Source organism: Lolium rigidum, chromosome 7 (assembly GCF_022539505.1).
Source record: "Lolium rigidum isolate FL_2022 chromosome 7, APGP_CSIRO_Lrig_0.1, whole genome shotgun sequence".
In the NCBI taxonomy this organism is placed as follows: Eukaryota; Viridiplantae; Streptophyta; class Magnoliopsida; order Poales; family Poaceae; genus Lolium; species Lolium rigidum.
The window spans coordinates 165,915,007-165,941,378 of record NC_061514.1 but is presented as its reverse complement, the minus strand read 5'-3'; the positions used below and the strand labels follow the sequence as shown (position 1 = coordinate 165,941,378).

Sequence of the window (26,372 nt, the reverse complement as noted above, 5' to 3'; positions counted from 1 at the left end):
CTCCACTAGCTAATATACTAATCCTGCGTGTCTAGTTCATCTATACACCTTGAATATTGGGCGGACGAACATGAGGCTCCTCCACGCAGTCTCCTGGTTGCTCCCACTGCTGCTGCTACAGCCGGCAGCGGTGCGGCCATCCGGCGTGAAAAGAAGCCAACCGGCGAACGGGACGGCTCTTCCCTCCACCGCCTCGCTTGCCGGTTGTCAGAAGAGCTGTGGGAACGTGAGTTTCCAGTACCCATTCGGCGTCGGGCATGGCTGCTTCCGGTCGCAAGACTTTGAGCTCATCTGCAAAAACCACAATTCCTCGCATGCTCCCAGGCTCTTCATGAACGACGGCATCACGGAGGTCGACCAGGATAATGAGGATATCCCCATCGACCCCGACTCATATATTGAGGTATCGTTTTCCCGTTCCATCTCCTTGAGACCTGAGGTCGATGTGTACAACATGTCCTGGAATCTTGGGAGATCCTTCAGCCTCCATGATTTACAAATAAACTTCACCGGTTGCGACTTCGACATGCTCGTGCTTGACAAGAACAATACGGTGAGACAGTGCAGTGCTACATGTCCTGACGAAGACATCACGGGCTGGGTGGCTCGGGAGAATTGCAACGGCACAGGATGTTGCTCCACCTATGTTAAGTCCTTCTCCTCCGAGAATGCTGGCGCCTTCGAGATCATGTTTGTCCGCCAAAAGATTGGAGAACCAAAATTCAAAGAGCACAATAATAACCAAAGCTCCATATGGGATTCAATTGAGGTTACCGCTGATGGCGGTATTAGCTGGGGCGGCATCGTCGTTGATCAACCCGGCCCTGCTAGCACCTTTCGGCACAGGACAGATTATGCATGTCTTGGCAACCATAGCCGTGATTACACTGATGGTCCATCATACTACGCCAGTGGTTATTATTGTATTTGCGAAGATGGTTACACAGGCAATCCATACATAACTGATGGATGTTCACGTGACAAAGGTAATTAATCTCTCCGAAAAAATAAGTTTATTTTCTTACAGTGTGTATGCACAGCCAAATTTCTTTAATTTTTTTGTTTAACCAAAACAATAACTACATTTTTACAGAGAAAATTAGAAAAAAAAACCCACCACACTTACGTTTAGTGATTGAAAAAAAACCCTGTATTGGGTAACTGTTTTTCAAAAAACACTGAACCCGATTATAAGACTAGTTGCACTGGAAATTATCATAAACTGTTATCATACATATAATACTAATTTATGATACAACACCGGCCTACAATGGTATCATAGTTTTATCATATTTAATATTTTATAGAATCTCAATGCAAATATGTGTACATAATGTGTTTGCTACTAAAATCTCTAGTTTTACGTGCTATTATACAGTATATACCTATGATACTAGTCTCACATCTGTCCTCATTAATTGATGTATCACATAAGATTTTACCCAACATAACATGCATGATACTACATATGATACTTCTATTGTGGCTAGTCAAAGCCATGCTAAAGAGGTATAAGACTGATGATTCAGTCTGCAGTAACGGTCCCGGGCGACATATGTTAGACTATTCAAAATTCTGGATTATTTTGCTATTCTCTGAAACTATCTACCAGCACCCTCTTTTTTGTCTATTAAAAAAATGTCCACCGATGACTATCTCAATAAACGCGCCGGCGAGTGGCCATGCTTCACCTACTACTCCCTCCTAGTGAGGCAGAAATCCCTCTACCAACGGAAGGACGGCGCCTCCTACCACGGCCCCGCATTCATCCTATCGTTCCCCTACTCCGCCGCGCGGGAGGAGGACTTGGCCCTCTTCACCAGCTCTGGCGTGCCCGAGCTCCCAGGTGGTGTTTGGACCTGGAGCTCACGCGCATGTGTAACGGCGTGCACAGCCATATATCGCCGATCCGCCCGTGCACAGCCACATCCCGGAGCAGGTCGGCGGTGATCTTCTCACGGAGGAACAGGTAGTACTCGAAGCTGCGGTGCTCGAACTCGACCAGCGGCAGGTCACACGGCTGGAAGAGGACGGGGTGGTTGTGCAGTGGCGACAAGGACTTGCTGACGCGTACATCAAGCCCGCGCGTGGCATGGCCCCAGACGGCGGCGTGATTGGACACGAACCCGACGGTGAGCGAGGCTCGGCCCTAGCGTTGAGCACGCCCTCCAGCTCCCCCTCTAGGGCGGGGAGGCGCGACCTGCGTGGCTTGCGTAGGGGAGGCGCGAGCGGCACGCTCTAGATTTGAGGAAGGGCGGGCAGAGCATGGGAGGCGGCCGGCGATAAGCTCTGGATGTTGGGAGCGGGGCCCGCGTTCTTGGGGAGGCAGCCGGCGGCGAGCTCTGGAGATTGGGGGAGTGGCCAGGTGGAGCAGGGGAGGTGAACTGCAGCGAGGGAGCTGACATATGGGTCCTGTGGAGACAACAAAGAAAAACTCCAGATTTTAGCACCATAGGCCTGAAACCTCGTTAGCATGGTTCAGTGGTTTTTGAAAAAATGTTACCTAATGCAGCTGGTTATTTTTGTCACAAAATGCATTTGTGATGGTTTTTTTTTGTTATAGTGATCCTAATTGTGGTGGGCTTTTTTGTGACAGCCTCATTTCTACGAAGTTGAAAAAACGTAGGGCATCCTGCCTTCTGAAAAATATATGGATCGAACATATCAAAATGAACCAAAAGTTTTGGCTCCAAGTTTTTTTTTCTAGGGGGATCGGGTTTCTTGTTACCGCGGTAAAATCCCAGCCATTACAGAACAATTTAAAAACAAAAATTTGAATTCCAATTTTGGTTGGTGTTTAAGCTTCATTATTACTCTACACAGGGTAGGTAATACATTTGTATTGAATTAGAGCATCTCAAGTCACGTCCTCCAAAACGTTTTTCAAACTTTTTTTTGGCGCGCCGGACATTTAACCGGCTCTAGTAGCACGTCTCAAAGTCCCTTTCCGCCCGGCGTGGCCTAATACGACGTTCGGCGTCCTGAGGCCGTCCCCGCTTCACAGGGGACGCTTGGGGCGCACCGGACAGAGCGAGAAGTGGAGGGGGGGTACCCACCTGGCGGCGACCACATCCAGAACGGTTGGTTCCCGCCTTTATTTCTCGCCACGCCTCCCCCCCCCCCCCCCCCCCCCGCGCCTCACACCCCTCCGTCGCTGCTCAATTTGTCGGCCGTCTCGACGAACAACATCTCATGCATCGGGCACCACCGTGACGACTGACTCCCTCGCCGTCCTTTTCGCTATCGCCGCTTCACCAAGACGTCCCATAACGCGTTGGCAAATCCGCCCCTCCTCCGTGACACTTACTGATTTATTGTATATATTTATATATTTGAACAAAATAAGTTGCTTATGAACCAGCAACACATATAGACATTGGTCAACCCAGACAGAGTCAACAAGCAGCAGTAACAGATTCTTCAACCCCTCCTCATCGCCTCCAACCGATGTCGTTTCCTCTCCTTCTCGTGGCCTGGACCGTCAAACTTCGGCGACGTGATCTTGAGAGGCTTTATGTCACCCCTCAGGCAACACATGTGAATCCCAAACACCTTGTGCTTAGCCATGAAGGCGTACATGTTGACATCTTGTCCCACCTTAGGGCGGGTGGAGCCAAGGGATTCAGCATGCATCATAATGATGTCGAAGTCGGTGCCGATAGACCTCTGGCAGAAGGGCATCTGTACATGTCTCCAACCCAGTGGCTGTCGAGTTTTCCTGACTCGAGCCTCCTCAAGATGTGACGACCATTCGTGTAGAAGGACTCGACATCGCTCCAAACTTGATCGTTGTCTTCTTATGACATAGTAGCATTAAAGTATGACTGAACTGCAGAGTGATGGAAAGAGTCAACCAAAAGATGATTCTGATATGAACATAGAAAAGGAATGAGGCAGCCTCAGTTTAAGACGGGACATATTTTTTTAGGGACAAAGTTAGTGAACCAAAGATCATGTACAAGGTTGGGTTCCCAACAATTAATCATCGACGACAAATCATCAAAGACACAACCATAATCCCCAAATCTTATTAAATGATCGAGTGAGTATAATTATTTGCATGTCCAACTTGCATAAAATAACTAAGTGAGTTTATCTACTTGCATAAATTAACCGAGTTAGTTTAATTACTTGCATAAATTAACCGAGTGAGTTTAAACCCTAATCCCCAAATCTACAAATATCAACTATTGATCGAGATTATAGATCCGTGCTAGAAATAACCCTAGGCACCTTATGCGAGGATGGCCTAACCCTATTTACCAGATGCGATCACGGTTGGCCGGAATCTACCACAAAATGAAGAGACCAAACCCAAGTTAGAAACGACCGATCTTGCATCATGTATGTGTCATTGGGATTTGACGACGCGACGTAGGGCTCCTCCGCGTATGGATCCCAATCCAGTAGCCGCTTCCCACGACCATGTTCTTCATCGCCAGCGGGGACATGGGCCTTGACTCCATCGACAGGGGGCGGAGTCTTGGATTCCAGCAGCTGCAATGACAGAGGCCTCTGCTTGGACCAATTGATCGGTTGCACCGATGGTTCCGGAGTCTGCGACGGCCACCGCGTTCTTCTTCTCCATCGTCGGTGGTGGGGAGTGGTTGCGTGAGCGAATGACAGTGAGCGAGGGTTCTAACATTTGTTTTACCTGGATGAGTGTTTTCCCTTGGAATAATGGGACTGGGGAGGTGGAGAGATAGAGAGAACCTTTATATATCCATATAATATTGCCGACATTTTGTGCTCCGGCGGATAAGTGCACACGTTGCTCCACAGTTTACCGTGGACACGCATATGATATTGCACCATTTACACCTGAAACTGCGCAACTGCACCACAGAAGCTTGTGTTGCTCAGTGATACCCATGGTTAGTTATCTATACTCAGTTTTAACCTAGAGAGGGTGGTCAACATGGGACAATGGCTTATAAAACATATCAAACCTTGTCGAAATGAGCCAAAATTTGGCACACTTGTGTATCTTTGAGTTACAAACACTTTAACCTAGGCCAAGATAAAAAGATTCATAGATATTCTAAGTATTTTACAGAAATTTTGCCGATTTTCCTTGGTTTACGGTTAGTTTGGAGTCAATTTAGGCACAAATATAATGGTACCTACGCATGGAGCCTTATTATGTGACGTAACACCTAGGAAAAATAAGAAACATAGAGTAATGAATTTTTCTGAATACCACTTCTCGAAATGAGCTACTAGTTACTAAGATGTATGTCATTTGACTCAATCCCCTCCCCAAAACCAGCATCCCAAAACATAGTTTATCTTAATGAGGTCATATTTGGCACACTCATGTATCTTTGAATTGCAATAATTTCATGTAGGCTAAGATGTATTTCTTTGTACAAAAGAAACATATCCTATTTCCAAGTTCCAAAAATTTGAATTCCTTAGTTTATTTTCTATATGCGCACCATTGGTACCTTAGTTGTACTCAGTTTTTCTTCGGGTGTAAACTTGTGCTCAACTTGGCTACTACGTCGTTATTGATCCAGACGACGCAAATTGTGGAGACCCGCCATTTATTCTATGTGATCTAATGGGCAGAATCGTGGATGCACCCCTCTCTCTATATATTTGTGTGTTAGGTGATCGTGGCTAGTGAGCCACCCCTTCTCTCCCTCGTCCGATCCTGGCCACCTCCTCGATGCGAAATGAAGATTTTGTCACGGAGGCACTAACACGATAAATAATTTTAATTTGAATGTATAATCAGTTAATCAATTAAAAAAATATAGGAACAAAAAGTCAAGCCGTGCACCACCCTAAATAATTTGATTTTGAATGTACAATTACTCAAAAAAATATAGGGACAAGAAGTTAAGCCATGTACCACCCTAAAAAATTTGACTTTGAATGTACAATACCTCAACAAAAATATAGGATGGTGGAAAAACTATTGCAATAAAAATTTGGGAACAAAATAATCCCAAAGGGTGGTGAGAAAATAAAGCTATTTATATTTTGCTCTAATGGATCGAGTTGAGTGTAGAATATATAAGATCAAGATTTCATAGGACAAAATTAACATGTCCTAGTTGTAATTTCTAAGTGTTCAAGAGTTGTATAAGTTTGGTTTCTCCATGAGACATAAAGATATACTTATACCTTTCTGGTTTCAATGGAAGACTTGAGGCTAGGTGTCTTTTCATGAATTCCTTTCCTAGATATAATAAATTTCTACATTCTATGCTTGTAAAAGTCATGTGCTTGACATGATAAATCACTCTATATTATATCAACCCATTAGAGTCTAGTGGCTTCTAATTCACTAGAGTAAAATATCTCGCATATGCATCTAGTGAATCCAATACCTCTAGTATTATCTTTACTACTTTTTATTTTAATTCTCTGGTTTTAGTAAAATGAGATCAAATGCCAACTCCATTTGTCTTCACTGGACCAGCGTTTAAGAAATGCTAAGTGAACAACAAGATCAAATGCCGAATTATTGGATGATATTTTATGTAGTTCTGAGAGAAGACTAACATTCACTTAATTTTTTAGTGAAAACTAGGCATGCATCTAATTATTTATTTCGCGCCTATCGTCAATTCTGGTTGTGCATGATTGATGCCAAGATCTCGCTATGGGCTTAGGTTGGTCGTGCAAAATGAGTTATCGTGCATGATCGATGCATTGGCACCCCTGCAGCCACGCTAACCACTCCACGCCCTCTGTGTGTGTCAAGTTCACGCTGTGGGCGAGCCGTGTACACATCGACATGGTCCAAAATACACACACGCACAGACCACATTGTGCTCTTTGTATGCGCCACCATACTTCCCTAGCACCCATATGTCCACGCCAGAACAAAGAGATACTAGTTCTCTCTCTCCATTGCTCGCATTTGCCTCCGACACCATCACAACAGAGTGGAGGTTGATTTTGATGTCCACCACCGCATATCCTATTCTTGATACCGTCGAATGCATGCCTTTCCTACCTATCTAAGACATATGGTATCGCTTCCTATGGTGCTTCTTGTTAGTTGCTCACATCTCGGAACACTTGCATGACACTTATCCATGCAATCACTATGGAGCTCTTTCTCAAGATCTCCTCGTACCCATGTACCATCCCCACCTATCATTGTCTGCACCTTCGTAATCTTCCCTTTATAAGGCGGCCCACTAGTGAGCATGTAACAGTCAAATGCTTCAGCTGTGAGAGAGATTGTGGGCCAGCGGTGGCACTACGGGAATGGGCCCAACGCATCCCCACTCACCAGCACGCGATCCCGGTGATGGTCAAGGTCTTTGACCCGAAAGCAATCCTCCGTTCAAGCTTTTGTGAGCGTTTGAGCCAAGAGCTTGGGAAAAAGTGAGGAAATGTTTCGATACCGAGGAAAACTGAGTACATCTAACAAAGGAGGGACACGAAAATAGAAATCCCTTATTTTAAAAGGGAGGTTGAAAAGTCCGGCCTCTACTTCAAAACGATGCAAACAACATTTTCTATTATATTATTCTATAAATTCTTATTAAAATAAATACACATCAACCAAAACCACCTTATTGATGGCAGCTAGCACAACACACTTACAAACTTAATGATCGGGCCACGTGCCATGACATCACACCTGCACATCGTCGAATTCCACAAGTATCATCAATCCACCCAACGGTGAGACAGGAGCACAAACCGGTTCAGCAAGACCCACAATGCGCATTGTATGCGCATACTCCTAAAGCTGCCATAGATGTCATCTGCCAATCCATCCCAGGAGGGATCAAAAAATTGGCCTTGTAAGGTCTGCTTCTGACGGCGCTACGACGCCAAACAACGCCACCGTCCTGTGCACATCCTTCATCACAAGTCCGCCGCTATGACCCTGTTATCACCAGAATTTGACCGAGTCAGAGGTGGGCCGCGATCAAGATAGACTTGAAAAAATATATATAGAAGAAATACGTGAATCGGCCTTACATGCAAAGTTTGGGCTAGTTTGCCCTTGTATCTGTAACATATTAGATTACGTGTCGGTTAGGAGTCAGAGTTTTACCCGTGCACGGTTAGGTGTGATGTCTACGGGAGCTTCTATTCTTGTAGACAGTGTTGGGCCTCCAAGGGCAGAGGTTTGTAGAACAGCAGCAAGTTTCCCTTAATTGGATCACCCAAGGTTTATCGAACTCAGGGAGGAAGAGGTCAAAGATAACCCTCTCATGCAACCCTGCAACCACAAAGCAAGAAGTCTCTTGTGTCCCCAACACACCTAATAGGTGCACTAGTTCGGCGAAGAGATAGTGAAATACATGTGGTATAAATAAGTAGTAGCAACGGCAACAGAAAAGTGCTTTGCCCAGGACAGTAAACAAGCAGTAGTAACGCAGCAGTAGTAACACATTAAAACAGTAAACAAGCAGCGATAGCAGTATTTAGGAACAAGGCCTAGGGATTACACTTTCACTAGTGGACACTCTCAACATTGGTCACATAACAGAATAGATAAATGCATACTCTACACTTTTGTTGGATGATGAACACATTGCGTAGGATTACACGAACCCTCAATGCCGGAGTTAACAAGCTCCACAATAATGCTCATATTTTAGTAACCTTTAGTGTAAGATAGATCAAAAGACTAAACTAAGTACTAACATAGCATGCACACTGTCACCTTCATGCATATGTAGGAGGAATAGATCACATCAATACTATCATAGCAATAGTTAACTTCGCAATCTACAAGAGATCATGATCATAGCATAAACCAAGTACTAACACGGATGCACACACTGTCACCATTACATCGTGCAGGAGGAATAAAACTACTTTAATAACACATCACTAGAGTAGCACATAGATAAATTGTGATACAAAACACATTGCAACCATAAAGAGATATAAATAAGCACTTCACTACACCATTCATAACAATGAGTAAGTATTCTCGTGAAATATAGCCTAAGAGACCCACACGGTGCACACACTGTCACCTTTACACACGTGGGACAAGGAGTCTCCGGAGATCACATAAGTAAAACTCACTTGACTAGCATAGTGACATCTAGATTACAAGCATCATCATATGAATCTCAATCATGTAAGGCAGCTCATGAGATTATTGTATTGAAGCACATAGGAGAGAGATGAACCACATAGCTACCGGTACAGCCCCGAGCCTCGATGGAGAACTACTCCCTCCTCATGGGAGCAAGTAGCGGTGATGAAGATTGCGGTGGAGATGGCAGCGGTGTCGATGGAGAAGCCTTCCGGGGCACTTCCCCGCTCCGGCAGGGTGCCGGAACGAGACTCCCGTCCCCGCATCTTGGCTTCGCGATGGCGGCGGCTCTGGAAGGTTTTCCGTATCGTGGTTCTTCGCATCAGGGGTTTCGCGACGGAGGCTTTAAGTAGGCGGAAGGGCAGAGTCGGGGGGTCGAAGGGGTGACCACACCATATGGCGGCGCGGCCAGGGCCTGGGCCGCGCCGGCCTATGGTCTGGGGGCCCAGTGCCCCCCCCTCTGGTCCTTCCCGGGTGTTCTGGATGCTTCCGGTGAAAATAGGAACTTGGGTCTTCGTTTCGTCCAATTCCGAGAATATTTCGTTACTAGGATTTCTGAAACCAAAAACAGCAGAAAACAGGAACTGGCACTTCGGCATCTTGTTAATAGGTTAGTTCCAGAAAAATGCACGAATATGACATAAAGTGTGCATAAAACATGTAGGTATCTCAATAATATGGCATAGAACATAAGAAATTATCGATACGTCGGAGACGTATCAAGCATCCCCAAGCTTAGTTCTGCTCGTCCCGAGCAGGTAAAACGATAACAAAGATAATTTCTGAAGTGACATGCCATCATAACCTTGATCATATTGTAAACATATGTAATGAATGCAGCGATCAAAACAATGGTAATGACATGAGTAAACAACTCGAATCATAAAGCAATGACTTTTCATGAATAGCACTTTCAAGACAGGCATCAATAAGTCTTGCATAAGAGTTAACTCATAAAGCAATAATTTATAGTAAAGATATTGAAGCAACACAATGGAAGATAAAGTTTCAGCAATTGCTTTCAACTTGTAACATGTATATCTCAATGATAGTTTGTCAACATAGAGTAATATAACAAGTGCAATATGCAAGTATGTAGGAATCAATGCACAGCTTCACACAAGTGTTTGCTTCTTGAGGTGGAGAGAGATAGGTGAACCGACTCAACATAAAAAGTAAAAGAAAGGTCCTTCAAAGAGGAAAAGCATCGATTGCTATATTTGTGCTAGAGCTTTGGTTTTTGAAAACATAAAGAGAGCATAAAAGTAAAGTTTTGAGAGGTGTTTGTTGTTGTCAACGAATGGTAGTGGGCACTCTAACTACCTCATCAACCAGACTTTCAAGAGCGGCTCCCATGAAGGACGTTGTCTCTACCAGACAAGGTAGATCATCCCTCTTCTCTTTGTTTACACATGTACTTTAGTTTAGTTTTTCTTTATTTATGGATGACACTCCTCCCAACCTTTTGCTTACACAAGCCATGGCTAACCGAATCCTCGAGTGCCTTCCAACAATCACATACCATGAAGGAGTGTCTATTTGCAAAATTAAGTTGCTTACCGATGAATCAGAGCAAAACATGTGAAGAGAATTATTAATGCAAGTTAATTAATCGGGCTGGGAACCCCATTGCCAGCTCTTTTGCAAAATTATTGGATAAGCGGATGTGCCACTAGTCCATTGTGAAAGTCTGTCAGAAGTAAATGACAAGATCGAAAGATAAAACACCACATACTTCCTCATGAGCTATAAAACATTGACACAAATAAGAGATGATAAATTTTGAATTATTTAAAGGTAGCACTCAAGCAATTTACTTTGTAATGGCGGAGAAATACCATGTAGTAGGTAGGTATGGTGGACACAAATGGCATAGTGGTTGGCTCAAGGATTTTGGATGCATGAGAAGTATTCCCTCTCGATACAAGGTTTAGGCTAGCAAGGTTATTTGAAACAAACACAAGGATGAACCGGTGCAGCAAAACTCACATAAAAGACATATTGTAAACATTATAAGACTCCACACCGTCTTCCTTGTTGTTCAAACTCAATACTAGAAATTATCTAGACCTTAGAGAGACCAATTATGCAAACCAAATTTTAGCATGCTCTATGTATTTCTTCATTAATGGGTGCAAGGTATATGATGCAAGAGCTTAAACATGAGCACAACAATTGCCAAGTATCACATTATCCAAGACATTATAGCAATTTACTACATGTATCATTTTCCAATTCCAACCATATAACAAATTAACGAAGAAGAAACTTCGCCATGAAAATTAAAAGCTAAGAACACATGTGTTCATATGAACCAGCGGAGCGTGTCTCTCTCCCACACAAGCATTTATTCAAACAAAAACAAAAACAAAAGCACACAGACACTCCAAGCAAAGTGCATAAGATGTGACGGAATAAAAATATAGTTTCAGGGGAGGAACCTGATAATGTTGTCGATGAAGAAGGGGATGCCTTGGGCATCCCCAAGCTTAGACGCTTGAGTCTTCTTAGAATATGCAGGGGTGAACCAGCGGGGCATCCCCAAGCTTAGAGCTTTCACTCTTCTTGATCATAGTATATCATCCTCCTCTCTTGACCCTTGAAAACTTCCTCCACACCAAACTCGAAACAACTCATTAGAGGGTTAGTGGACAATAAAAATTAACATGTTCAGAGGTGACACAATCATTCTTAACACTTCTGGACATTGCATAAAGCTACTGGACATTAATGGATCAAAGAAATTCATCCAACATAGCAAAAGAGGCAATGCGAAATAAAAGGCAGAATCTGTCAAAACAGAACAGTCCGTAAAGATGGATTTTATTAGGCCACCAGACTTGCTCAAATGAAAATTCTCAAATTGAATGAAAGTTGCGTACATATCTGAGGATCATGCACGTAAATTGGCTTAATTTTCTGAGCTACCTACAGGAGGTAGACCCAGATTCGTGACAGCAAAGAAATCTGGAACTGCGCAGTAATCCAAATCTAGTACTTACTTTACTATCAAAGACTTTACTTGGCACAACAAAACATAAAACTAAGATAAGGAGAGGTTGCTACAGTAGTAAACAACTTCCAAGACACAAATATAAAACAAAGTACTGTAGCAAAATAACACATGGGTTATTTCCCAAGAAGTTCTTTCTTTTTAGCCATTAAGATGGGCTCAGCAGTTTTAATGATGCACTCGCAAGAAATAGTATTTGAAGCAAAAGAGAGCATCAAGAGGCAAATTCAAAACATATTTAAGTCTAACATGCTTCCTATGCATAGGAATCTTGTAAATAAACAAGTTCATGAAGAGCAAAGTAACAAGCATAGGAAGATAAAACAAGTGTAGCTTCAAAAATTTCAGCACATAGAGAGGTGTTTTAGTAACATGAAAATTTCTACAACCATATTTTTCTCTCTCATAATAACTTTCAGTAGCATCATGAGCAAACTCAACAATATAACTATCACATAAAGCATTCTTATCATGAGTCTCATGCATAAAATTATTACTCTCCACATAGGCATAATCAATTTTATTAGTTATAGTGGGAGCAAATTCAACAAAGTAGCTATCATTATTATTCTCATCATCAAATATAGGAGGCATAGTATAATCACAACAAAATTTACTCTCCATAGTAGGTGGCGCCAAAAGACCACTATCATTATAATCATAAATAGGAGGCAAAGTATCATCAAAGAAAATTTTCTCCTCAATGCTTGGGGAACTAAAAATATCATGAAAACCAGCTTCCCCAAGCTTAGAACTTTCTATATCATTATCAACAATGGTGTTCAAAGCGTTCATACTAATATTACTACCCAGCATGCAAATAAGATTTCATAGGTTTTTTAATTTTCGCATCAAACAATCCAAGTTTTAAATCAGGAAATAGAATAAGAAGCTCACTCTTGTACATTATGCCAAACTAGTGTAAACAAGAAACAAAAAGATGCAATTGCAGGATCTAAAGGAAATAGCTTCGAGCACACACATGACGGCGCCAGAAAAGTACTTTACCTGGGACCGGAGTATGAGTGCCTTTTACCTTTCCTCCCCGCAACGGCGCCGTAAAAGTGCTTGATGTCTACGGGAGCTTCTATTCTTGTAGACAAGTGTTGGGCCTCCAAGAGCAGAGGTTTGTAGAACAGCAAGCAAGTTTCCCTTAAGTGGATCACCCAAGGTTTATCGAACTCAGGGAGGAAGAGGTCAAAGATATCCCTCTCATGCAACCCCGCAACCACAAAGCAAGAAGTCTCTTGTGTCCCCAACACACCTAATAGGTGCACTAGTTCGGCGAAGAGATAGTGAAATACAGGTGGTATAAATAAGTAGTAGCAACGGCACCAGAAAAGTGCTTTGCCCAGACAATAAACAAGCAAGTAGTAACGCAGCAAGTAGTAACGCAAGAAACAAGTAAACAAGCAACTGATAGCGTATTTAGGAACAAGGCCTAGGGATTACACTTTCACTAGTGGACACTCTCAACATTGATCACATAACAGAATAGATAAATGCATACTCTACACTTTTGTTGGATGATGAACACATTGCGTAGGATTACACGAACCCTCGAGTGCCGGAGTTAACAAGCTCCACAATAATGCTCATATTTTAGTAACCTTTAGTGTAAGATAGATCAAAAGACTAAACTAAGTACTAACATAGCATGCACACTGTCACCTTCATGCATATGTAGGAGGAATAGATCACATCAATACTATCATAGCAATAGTTAACTTCGCAATCTACAAGAGATCATGATCATAGCATAAACCAAGTACTAACACGGATGCACACACTGTCACCATTACATCGTGCAGGAGGAATAAAACTACTTTAATAACACATCACTAGAGTAGCACATAGATAAATTGTGATACAAAACACATTGCAACCATAAAGAGATATAAATAAGCACTTCACTACACCATTCATAACAGTGAGTAAGTATTCTGTGAAATATAGCCTAAGAGACCCACACGGTGCACACACTGTCACCTTTACACACGTGGGACAAGGAGTCTCCGGAGATCACATAAGTAAAACTCACTTGACTAGCATAGTGACATCTAGATTACAAGCATCATCATATGAATCTCAATCATGTAAGGCAGCTCATGAGATTATTGTATTGAAGCACATAGGAGAGAGATGAACCACATAGCTACCGGTACAGCCCCGAGCCTCGATGGAGAACTACTCCCTCCTCATGGGAGCAGCAGCGGTGATGAAGATGGCGGTGGAGATGGCAGCGGTGTCGATGGAGAAGCCTTCCGGGGCACTTCCCCGCTCCGGCAGGGTGCCGGAACAGAGACTCCTGTCCCCCGGATCTTGGCTTCGCGATGGCGGCGGCTCGGAAGGTTTTCCGTATCGTGGTTCTTCGCATCGTGGGTTTCGCGACGGAGGCTTTAAGTAGGCGGAAGGGCAGAGTCGGGGGTCGAAGGGGTGACCACACCATATGGCGGCGCGGCCAGGGCCCGGGCCGCGCCGGCCTATGGTCCGGGGGCCCAGGTGCCCCCTCCGGTCCTTCCCGGGTGTTCTGGATGCTTCCGGTGAAAATAGGAACCTGGGTCTTCGTTTCGTCCAATTCCGAGAATATTTCGTTACTAGGATTTCTGAAACCAAAAACAGCAGTAAAACAGAACCGGCACTTCGGCATCTTGTTAATAGGTTAGTTCCAGAAAATGCACGAATATGACATAAAATGTGCATAAAACATGTAGGTATCATCAATAATATGGCATAGAACATAAGAAATTATCGATACGTCGGAGACGTATCAAGGTGCACGCCCGAATTAGAAAGTCCCTTGGACTATAAATATGTATCTAGGGTTTATGAAATAAACAACAAACGTTCAACACAAACAAATCTCGGCGCATCGCCAACTCCTTCGTCTCGAGGGTTTCTCCGGTAAGCACCATGTCGCCTAGATCGCATCTTGCGATCTAGGCAGCACAAGCCTACCCACGTTGTTCATGCGTTGCTCGTGCTGAAGCCTTTTTTATGGCGAGCAACGTAGTTATCTTAGATGTGTTAGGGTTAGCATTGTTCTTCGTTTCATATGCTGTCGTAGTGCAACCCTTATACATCTAGCCGCCCTTACACCTATCTTAGGTGTAGGGGCGGCACCCCGCTTGATCATAGTTTAGTAGATCCGATCCGTTACGGTTGCTCCTTGTTCTGCAAGGATTAGTTTAACATCCGCAATAGTTAGGCCTTACAAAGGGTTGGAGGATCCAGCGGCGTGTAGGGTGGAGTTTGCTAGCCCTAGACAGGATGTTCCGGGATCAACCTCGTGTTGGTTTTTAGGCCCTGTCTAGGATCGGCTTACGGTCACCGTACGCGAGCGCGAGGCCCAATCGTGAGTAGGATGATCCGATTATGCGGTGAAAACCCTAAATCGTCGTAGATCGCATTAGCTTTATCTTGATCAAGCAGGACCACCATATATTCGGACACCTTGTACGAATCATGGGTGGATCGGCTCTTTGAGCCGATTCACGGACAACCTGAGAGCCGATCGAGGCTCGCATTCAACGTTTACGTGTATGCCATGCAGGAAACTAAGCGAGGCATCATCCAACACCTTCCTGGCCAAGTATAGGTCAGGTGGCACGCCCTTGCGATAGCATCGGACGTGTGACCAGGAGGCTTTGCGGGCCGTCGCTCTGAGGGACTGGGGCCAGCCGCAGCCCTAGTTGTTCCCGGCTCTACGGTGTTGCCGGCCGCTGCCCGCCGGTGGGTTTCTGACCGCAACACATTCTGGCACGCCCGGTGGGACCATCTTCGACATCCACCGCATCGCCATCTACATCCGAGATGGCGGAAAGCACTCCGGTCAAGCACGAGGATCTGACTGACGAGGTCAAGGCAATCCTCGAAGCCGAACTCATCGGCTCTTTCCACAGAGCCCGCTCCCGTGGCATCAGGTGGAAGGGGTTCTCCCATGAAAGTGCGCTCCAGGCCCGTCCACCGTTGCCATGCGCATTGGCAGCACCAGGAGTACCAATTTCCACCGGCGTCCACCATTCACATAGTGGAGCGCACTTACCTTGGAGGGTGCCAGCCAAGACATCAACATGATAGGAATCGGGCACCACCCTGGTAAGGGCGGAGACAAGGAAGAAGCCGCTCCGCGCGACCGGCTCCGACACTATGTATGGACAAACGCGGTAATGCCGATCCGTGAGATTGGCCCCAAAGATCTGTGAAGAAACATAGCCAGACCTTCGTCGACCTACTAACATAGAGGCCGATTCTAGGAATCGGCCAAAATCATCCTCACCTTGCTTTCGGTCTAACGTTGATTTAATGGGCAATGGGATGCGTCGGCTGATGCACTGGAAGAAATCCATATTGTTCCTAACAAAGCCGACGTTCACATCGTAGTATCTTGGCTAACCATAGAGCCGATGTCGGCAGCTACTCGGGCAGAATCGGCTCGGGGGCACGTAATCATATGAGCGTGCGCGACACCATTGAGCATGTGCGGAGGAATATTGGTGGCCGATAGGGAAATTGGCCAGTAAAAAAAAATATTTAGAGTGATAAGAAAGTCGATGCACGGCAGTCGATTTTGACAAGTACAGCGAAGCAAGTTTACATGCATCAGTTTACACAAGGAGGCCCTACTGAAGAAAAGCATTAAGGGCGTGAAGAGCATCGGCACGGATTCGATCCACCTCGGCGATCTCGGCCTCGTCGTCCTCGTCTCTTCCCATCACCAGCTGGCTGCTCAGGGCACGAATTTCAGCCAGGTCGGTCTTCAGATCAGCCGTGAGACCTTTTGCTTCCTCTTGGGAGCGAGCAATGAGGGATTCCTCCTCTTGGATAAGTTGTTTGGTCTCCCGGGCCCTCTTTTCAAGGTCCTCCAGTTCCTTGCGCAAGGTCTCAAGTTTGACACTACGAGTAGAAGTGGCGGTCTTGGCGTCTAAAGCGGCTTTCTTCTCGTTGGGCCGTTGACATTTGTCTGCAATATCGGCTCTCAACGGGAGTTGGGCGCGGCGAAGAGTGATCCTTTGGCGAGCCGACTGCACCCTTGACCTGAAAACCGACAAAGACACCGCCGGCCAAAGCTTAACTTGCAGCGTCACCGGGAGACGGGGCCGGATGTCCTCGAGGATGCCTTTGATTGCCTCGGGGTTCTCGACCAGTGGTATCGACCGAGGAGGAGAGCAAAACTTTGAGACGCCGGGAGCGGGCCATCGACCGCGCTTAGGGTCCGGCTCTTCACCTACTTTGGGAACAGCTGGCTCGATGGAGTCGGGGTCGAACGTCGCCAAGCTTGAAGGATCACACCCCGACGCACGAGCAAGAGCAAGCATGAGCATACGACAAAGGAAAAGAGTAGGCCCGAGAGAAAGAGTCGAGCTTACCTCTCCCAAGAAAGGAAGGGAAGCCGATGTTGTGACAATCGGCTTTGCGGTAGTTTGGGCCAGGTTAGCCACTTGGTCAGTCATGCTTGGCGAGTTGGATAGGCCAAGGGCAGCAGATGGCATCGGCACCTCTTCAACGTCCCCGCTAGAAGTCCCATCAGTCTGCAAGGGAAATGGTGAGGCAATCCAATTAGTGACAAGACGATGTGGAACACGAGCTGTTGAGGGTATTACATTTGAAACTCCCTGGCTCGGCGAGGAAACTTGTGGGCCTGTGCGAGCCCTTTTGACGCATCGACGCTTCATGCGTGACCTCGTTTGGATCGGAACCTGCAGGACAGCAGGCTCGGAAGTCGACCTTTTCCGAGAAGCCGACGTTGGCGAATCCGTCCGGCTCGTGTGGTGGATCTCTCTCGTATCACTCGGGAGGAGTCCCTTGGACTCGGACTCGTGCTCCCTCACTGGAGTTCTCTTCAGTGGAAGCCTGAAAGAAGAGGTACAACCATGTTACAAAGGTTGGGAAGGCAAATGTGTTCGATCAAGATGCGGATCAACTTACGTGCAAGCTTTCCTGGGCAGGAGCTTTGCGATTCAGGGTCTTCCTGACAGCCACCTTCCTCACTGCCGTCCTCGCCTGAGTCGAGGCTCGGGGGGCAACTGGCCCCGAAGTTGCTTTACTCTTGGGAGCCGATTTCGGAGAAATCGGCTGGCTCTGCATTATGACTTTCTTCGCAGATGGCGAGCTCGCGGAAGAGAACCACCGGGGCCGGAGGAAGGAATACGAAGGGGGAGCCATCGGCTTGCTTGGGAGCCGGGCCATCTTGTTGCTGCCGGAGATGGAGTCAGTCACGTACAATTACCATAAGCAAGCTACAAGAAATATTTGAGTGATGGTACCCGGTCTGCGGGGATGTCGTACTCGGCATCAAGTTGTCTCAACAGCGGTCCTAAAGCCCTTCTGAAGACATGGGTTTTCCACATGGACCACCAAGTCTCGAAACTGTCGGTAGTGAAGGAGAAACGGAGGTTGTGGGGAATTGGGATGGCCAAAGCATCAAAGAAGGTGTAACACCTTTGGCCGCAAGGATGTCGGGCAGCTCAGCTCCGCTTGTCGTCGGTGGTGTAAGAAGAAGTGTGGAGGCACCTGCCCGAGACCGAGCCGTCGGGCTACCACTACCGGTTGATAACACTCATAACCAGGCTTGATGATCCGGTTCGAGGTACTCATGCCAACAGGAGGAAGCAAGGGCGAATCATGATGGAATACAGATGCTCGGGTGCTATCGTCATCGGCAAAGTTATCCAATCGAAAGGAGACCGGATTTTCAAAATTCTCCGGTTCAAGTATAAGGAAAGAACAGGGGGTTGTCCAAACCTTGGAAGAAGATCTTGAACCACCCCGCTCGCTTCCTTAGGGATCAGCTCGCTGCTCGGGAGACCATACAAAGCTTGGCCATAGCTGGTACATCGGATATCCTTTCCGTTAGCATCCGGAAAGGTGCAGGAGGTCAAAGGTGGGAAGTCCGGGATCCGGTTCTCAAAGTATAGCTGCGCCCATAACCGAATAAACCACCGGGGACCGCCGCTTTTAACTCGTCTTTTGAGAGAACAAGTTTGACGGACATCGCTTGAAGAGATCGATAGACCTCTCCAAGAAACAGCTTGCCTAGGCCAAGATGGGTGCCTTTGGCCGCTTCATAGGCTAGGGAAAGGTAATTCTTGGTAGGGGCAAGTGATGGGCCACGAATATGAAGTGTTCCAACCAAAAGTTCGTGAAGGCTGTGTGTTCTCTCTCGTCACAGGGCCTTTGGTCTTCATATAACGATTGAGGTAGGCACCCCAACCGGTACACTCTTTTTAGAAGAAAGGGTGAAAGGGACTTTCGGCAGTTTGAATGCAGAAGGGCTTGGGGATGCAATGTCTAGGCCTGTGATCATGGTCACATCCAGCAGGGTTGGTGTCATAGGGCCATGGCCAAACATGAAGCAGTTCAGTGCGTCAGACCAGAAATAGCCGATGGTTTTCAGAATATTTTCATTCTTCTCAAGAGGAGATAATGATAATGACAGGGCATCGGCTATCCCTATGGCTTCCCAGGTGGCATAATGGGCTTTGGATACTCTGGTGTACCATGTCACCCAACCCTCAGGGGGATTAGGCCAGGCTCGCAGTGCGGTCGGCCCAGGAGGTCAGATCTAAGTTCTGATTCACGAAGGGGATCATGTTAGCTTCGCATGAAATTAAGAGGGCGGGACTCTCGGAAGAACGAGGACCGAGGCACATAGAATTTGCGAGAGAAGGATGTGGCAGCAGGATGTCTGAGACCTAAAATTGATAGTGGAATAGAACATTAATTCAGGTGTTTGCTGTTTACTCCTGACATTGATGCATGTGGCAAGGGGGCTGTTGAGGATTACCTTCAGACCGGAGACCATGGCGTTGGCGTTGGATGATTCCGCCATTGGATGCGCTGAGGGATCGGGACGGCGCGGCTGAGATCTGAGATCCGTAGAACTGTTTGGGCGGCGATTTGGGGATCTGAGTTTCTCAGACGAAGGGCGCAGGTTACCGTTTGGAGAGGCAGTTAGGTTGGCCTTGCTCCCGTTTTATCGTAGAGGCTGATGTGATACCATCGGCTCTTTTGGGGAGTGCCTGACTCTGGCTGTCGGCAGGGTTAAGTGAAGACATTCCTTCATTTTTTAGATTGGTGATAAAGTCAAGGAGGCAAGACGCCATGACATGACCCGATGAGGGATAAGCATGATGATTTTGGAAATGACATTTCCAAAACCAGGGGGGCATGTGTTATCACCAGAATTTGACCGAGTCAGAGGTGGGCCGCGATCAAGATAGACTTGAAAAAATATATATAGAAGAAATACGTGAATCGGCCTTACATGCAAAGTTTGGACTAGTTTGCCCTTGTATCTGTAACATATTAGATTACGTGTCGGTTAGGAGTCAGAGTTTTACCCGTGCACGGTTAGGTGCACGCCCGAATTAGAAAGTCCCTTGGACTATAAATATGTATCTAGGGTTTATGAAATAAACAACAAACGTTCAACACAAACAAATCTCGGCGCATCGCCAACTCCTTCGTCTCGAGGGTTTCTCCGGTAAGCACCATGCTGCCTAGATCGCATCTTGCGATCTAGGCAGCACAAGCCTACCCACGTTGTTCATGCGTTGCTCGTCTCTGAAGCCTTTTTGATGGCGAGCAACGTAGTTATCTTAGATGTGTTAGGGTTAGCATTGTTCTTCGTTTCATATGCTCGTCGTAGTGCAACCCTTATACATCTAGCCGCCCTTACACCTATCTTAGGTGTAGGGGCGGCACCCGCTTGATCATAGTTTAGTAGATCTGATCTGTTACGGTTGCTCCTTGTTCTGCAAGGATTAGTTTAACATCCGCAATAGTTAGGCCTTACAAAGGGTTGGAGGATCCAGCGGCGTGTAGGGTGGAGTTTGCTAGCCCTAGACAGGATGTTCCGGGGATCAACCTCGTGTTGGTTTTTAGGCCCTGTCTAGGATCGGCTTACGGTCACCGTACGCGAGCGCGAGGCCCAATCGTGAGTAGGATGATCCGATTATGCGGTGAAAACCCTAAATCGTCGTAGATCGCATTAGCTTTATCTTGATCAAGCAGGACCACCATATATTCGGACACCTTGTACGAATCATGGGTGGATCGGCTCTTTGAGCCGATTCACAGGACAACCTGAGAGCCGATCGAGGCTCGCATTCAACGTTTACGTGTATGCCATGCAGGAAACTAAGCGAGGCATCATCCAACACCTTCCTGGCCAAGTATAGGTCAGGTGGCACGCCCTTGCGATAGCATCGGACGTCCGACCGAGGAGGCTTTGCGGGCCGTCGCTCTGAGGGACTGGGGCCAGCCGCAGCCCTAGTTGTTCCCGGCTCTACGGTGTTGCCAGTCGCTGCCCGCCGGTGGGTTTCTGACCGCAACAGACCCCTCTACGCCACGCTGCTGAGGACAGTCATCATCGATGTGGTAGATGCCATGTGGCTCCATGTTCTGACCCCACTAGCGCATGCTCCAAAAGTGATGCTCCTAGGAGGAAGAAAGACGTCGAGCTGTCACATAATTCGATCTAGTAGACCCAAGTCTAGCCCCCACCAAGCAACCCGAGCGAAACGCCAACACCCTTCATGACTGAAGGCGGCTTGGTTTTCTCCGGCAGTCATGCCATCCCTCACTCGCCACCGGTAATAGGACACAATGCCATGGACCCTCTAGAGCCTTCTGAAGTAGTAACGGGGGGATGGCCCACCCCATCGCGGAGGACAATTTTGCATCCGTAGTCGTTCTTCCTCCTTGGGGTATAGTCTTGGGGCCCGATATGCGATGTACTATTTTTTCTGCTGCATTTTGGTCATCATTTGGCTCTGCTCCTAGCAAGTTGGGTTATGTACTTGTGTTTCTGGTGGCACTGGTGTAGTTGCCTGACATCTTGGGGTGGCCTCGACACTGCATCGACTTCTTATGTTGGCAGCAGTACATTGGTGTCGCATGCTTAGTCCTAGTCTTGCATCGTTTTTTATCTTTGCTTGCGGCACATCAGTGTTGCTTTGACGATCCCGGCTATTGAATGTCCCTCTCCTTGGCGTGCGTGTGCTTGATATTTACGAATTTCACTCTGGTCCTTCTAGATTCTCCATTCCTTCAGTGTTGTGAGGTTCCCAGCGGAGCTCTAGTGATCGATCGGCTCAAAGTTCCTAATAAGGTGGTGTCTTGCTTTGTGCCTGTGGCTGGTTTGTTCTTGCGGTGTGGCTCAGACTGTGAGCTGCCTTCTGATGATGTTGGCAGCGCAACGATATTTGTGCTATGGTCTGGTGTGGTGTCTCGTCCATGTGGGCCCTTCACTATCGTGAGTAGCTTGCTTCAGCAGGTTGTGTTGGTTGCCTCTCGTGGTGTTGTCCACCAGTATAGCAGGTGGGCTTTGCGTCCCTATAGACCTTTTCCAAAAACCACTTGGTAGGAAATTAAGTGAAGACAGCTCAGTTGGTCATGGCCGTGAGTATCAACAACCCCCTAAAAAAACCTCACCACTTACCAGGGTGTTCGAGTCGTGCAGGCGGAATTCATTCTAACAAGTGCGTGCTATCTCCCTCATTCTTGGTTCATCTACACTGTTCATAATAAACTACTTACTGAAATTTCTTACGGGAATTTGGTACACATAACGATAGAAATTGACATGTCGTTGTCTCAAATCAGGGTATTTTCCAGTACAACGGAAGACCAACTGCTCTAGATGGTGTGGGAACATCAGTGTTCCTTTCCCATTCGGCCTAGAAGAAGGATGTTCTGCAAGGATGTTGTTTCAGCTCAAATGTACAAACTCGACAACATCTACCCTCCAATTCCTTGTCACTGGTGCAGCAGATGAGTACAGTCTTGTAAGCCACATAAATATCAACAATGGGATATTGCATGTTAAATACGGCTCCTCATATGCTCTACAAGTACTTTCGCACAGTGTTTTTGGAGAACCTGAACTCTATGTTGCCTCCGAGGAATCAGCATCTCAGCAGTGGGCCGTAGCCGACTTAACTTGCCAGGAGGCACAACAAAATAGATCGGGATATGCATGTGTTAGCATGAATAGTGCGTGCTTGAGTGTCAACTCCGCACGAACATATGTCGGTTACCGCTGCAAATGTAAGTCCGGCTTTGATGGGAATCCATATGTCATGGATGGGTGTAAAGGTACACCTCCTCCTCCTCTCTTATGCACCTCCTAATATGAAATACTATGAAAATCCTCTCTTTGTTATGAAAATTCCATAATGAATGGGTGCCCGCACATCTTTTAAGGAATTATACTTGTCTTGTGTGTCTCAAACACAATAAAAACCATAGATATGTGAGAAAGTGCTCAAATTTTTCTACATGTACGTCTGCTTGAGTTTGTTTAAAATGTTAATTGCACCAAAGGTAAAATTAACATATGTTTGAATTTCTTGTAGTATGGCCGCCATATGGAAATTTAACAACATTGCTTATGTGTTTCCTCTCGCGTTACTTATTGTTGCAGATGTTAACGAGTGCAACATACAAGACATATGTAATGGAACTTGCCATAACAATATAGGAAGTTATTATTGCACCGAATGTCCTAGAAAAACAGTGTATGACGGTGCAACAAGGAGGTGCAGAACGACCAACGAACAAAATCTGGTCCTAGGTGAGTTTTACTACACAATCAATTATATCGTAATGAGCTAAATGAAATCCTAGATATAGTAATGACAAGTATAATCATTACAGGTATCGCCATTGGGACTAGCGTTGGTTTTGGAATTCTACTTTTCATCTTGATTGTAATATTTTTCATCCGTAGATGGAAAAAAGACATCCAAAAGAAACTACGAAGAAAGCACTTTCGGCAAAACCAAGGTCTACTCCTCGAACAATTGATATCATCTGATGAAAATGCGAGTGACAACACCAAGATTTTCTCATTACCAGAGTTAGAAAAGGCAACAAATAACTTTGATGCCACACGAATTGTTGGTCATGGAGGACATGGCATGGTTTATAAAGGCATATTATCTGACCAACGGGTAGTGGCCATAAAGAAGTCTAAAGTCATTGAGAAAATTGAGATTAGTCAGTTCATCAATGAGGTTGCCATCCTCTCACACATAAATCACCGAAATATCGTGAAGCTCTTCGGATGTTGTCTTGAGACTGAAGTCCCACTGCTAGTATATGACTTCATCCCAAATGGTTCGTTATTTGGAATCCTCCATGCCGATACCACTAGCAGTTTTGTTCTGTCATGGGATGATTGTTTGAAAATTGCTGCAGAAGCTGCAGGAGCACTCTATTACCTCCACTCAGCTGCTTCGGTATCGATATTTCATCGTGATGTGAAGTCTACTAACATACTCTTGGATGGAAATTACACCGCGAAAGTATCGGACTTTGGTGCTTCAAGGTTGGTTCCTATTGACCAAACTCATGTCGTTACGAATATACAAGGCACCTTTGGGTACCTGGATCCAGAGTATTACCACACGGGCATGCTAAATGAGAAGAGTGATGTCTATAGCTTTGGTGTAGTACTTGTAGAGTTGTTGTTGAGAAAGGAGCCTATTTTTACAAGTGATTCTGGCCTAAAGCAAAACTTGTCCAACTACTTTCTTTGGGAGATGAGGGAGAAACCACTTGCAGATATAGTGGCTGCTCAAGTTCTGGGGGAAGCAACATCTGAGGAGATTAATGATGTCGCTAGTCTTGCAGAGACTTGCTTGCGACTACGAGGTGTAGAGAGGCCGACTATGAAACAAGTGGAGGTGAAACTGCAGCATATCCGATCCAAAAGGTTAAGATCATCTCAGGTTGCAGTGACAAGTGAAGATATGCAACCTTTGTTAAGTGGACAAAGGCAAGTCAACCTTCCGCTATTGGGTGTTCAAGCTGGTATAGGGAACTGAGCTAATTTACCTTCTCAAAGGGAGCAAAACTGCTATAGTCTGGAGCAAGAGTTCATGGCATCGGCGACTCTACCACGGTAGATTGTTGGATTGTCTGGTTTTATCCGTTTCAATTTTCCGTCCCTTTGATGGATACGACAATGTATACCGTATATTGTATTGTAGTACACTTACACTCAGTAACGGTTTTCGCTATTCAGGTTGATATGGCTGGCCAATTTTCTTTGCATCAAAATAATGTTGTAATGTGCTACTGATACACCTTTGTATCTCACGATTAGGCAATGATTTTGCATCTCAATAACTAATTAATGCTGTAATAAGGTACTTGTCCACCTTCGTATCTCACAATTGGGTATTGTAATTTTGCATCTCGGTAATATTGGAGTAATATGCTATCCACTTGTGCATCTCACAATTGGTCATTGTAAATTGTAATGGTTCTAAAATAAAATAAACATTGGTCATTGTATAATTTAAGAGAAAAGTGTGAGAGAGCATGTGCGCTCTGCGCACCCTCACATTTTTTGACTCTCTTTTTTATATCTCTCAAATTATGTAATATTTTTATTTGATTTTTTTGCAAGTCACTAAAAAATAACAAATGGAATGGGACAAAAATAGTTTGGAATTTTTTTGTGCAATTTCAAATTTCAAATTATTTAAAATTCAAAATAAATTCTTAAAAAATATATATACAATGAAATAAAAAATCCAGAATATTTTTACCATGTTACAATTGTTATGTTTAAGTGATCTGTAAATTATTTTGTTCAAACAACTAGGAAATGCCTGGAGAACAGCTCAACCGAACAAGATAGAGGCCACCGAGCGAGGAAGAAGACTGAGACGAAGGGGATGGCACTTCGTCGGACAACAAAGAAAATTGTATGACGAGTCGGCGCTGTCGCGCCCTTGGCTAGATCCGGAGCAGCTCGGATCCGGCCGCCCACAGCCAGAATAGGCCTCTACATGGCCAGATCCGATGGCACTGCCAACTCCCTTCCCGCCGCCTGCGCGGCCTCCGACGCTCCCTCCGCCGAGAAACTCGAGATGTGGGAGGCAGTGCGGCACCGACGGCAAACCACGCAGGACGCCGGGAGAAACCGGGCGAAACCGTGCGGAACAAAAACGAATCATTTTCTTGACTTAGCGGTGGCAATTGTTGTAATTTGAACAAACAATAGAGGTAATAAAAGACGGACCAACAAGAAACTCTTTTGCTTTTATTATTATGTATAGATAGATGTGTGGTGTGAGAGATACAAAAATGAGAAATTGTTTGAGAGGGGAAATTTTTTTGCACAAATCTTGATGCAGTATACACGGTATAGATACGGATGCTCACCAAACACCTTCTCCAAAAGTCCACTCCCATAATTTAATGAACGTCCTCGTGAGCAGCACCACGAGAGGCTGGACGAGGCGCGAGAATAGGTGCAGACCGCGCAACTGGGCGACGAGGAGAATACGCTCAGAAGTGCTCCGCGCCGAGCTG

General features: G+C 45.7%; 1 protein-coding gene across 1 annotated transcript; it reads left to right on the top strand.

Moving 5' to 3' along the window:
- Positions 1-25,178, top strand: LOC124678525 (wall-associated receptor kinase 4-like). The gene is made up of 4 exons (XM_047214398.1): positions 1-986; positions 22,650-23,141; positions 23,470-23,619; positions 23,703-25,178. Exons 1-4 carry the CDS (start codon positions 71-73, stop codon positions 24,872-24,874), a joined length of 2,730 nt encoding a protein of 909 aa, XP_047070354.1. The 5' UTR covers positions 1-70; the 3' UTR covers positions 24,875-25,178.
- The last annotated feature ends 1,194 nt before the right edge of the window (positions 25,179-26,372 follow it).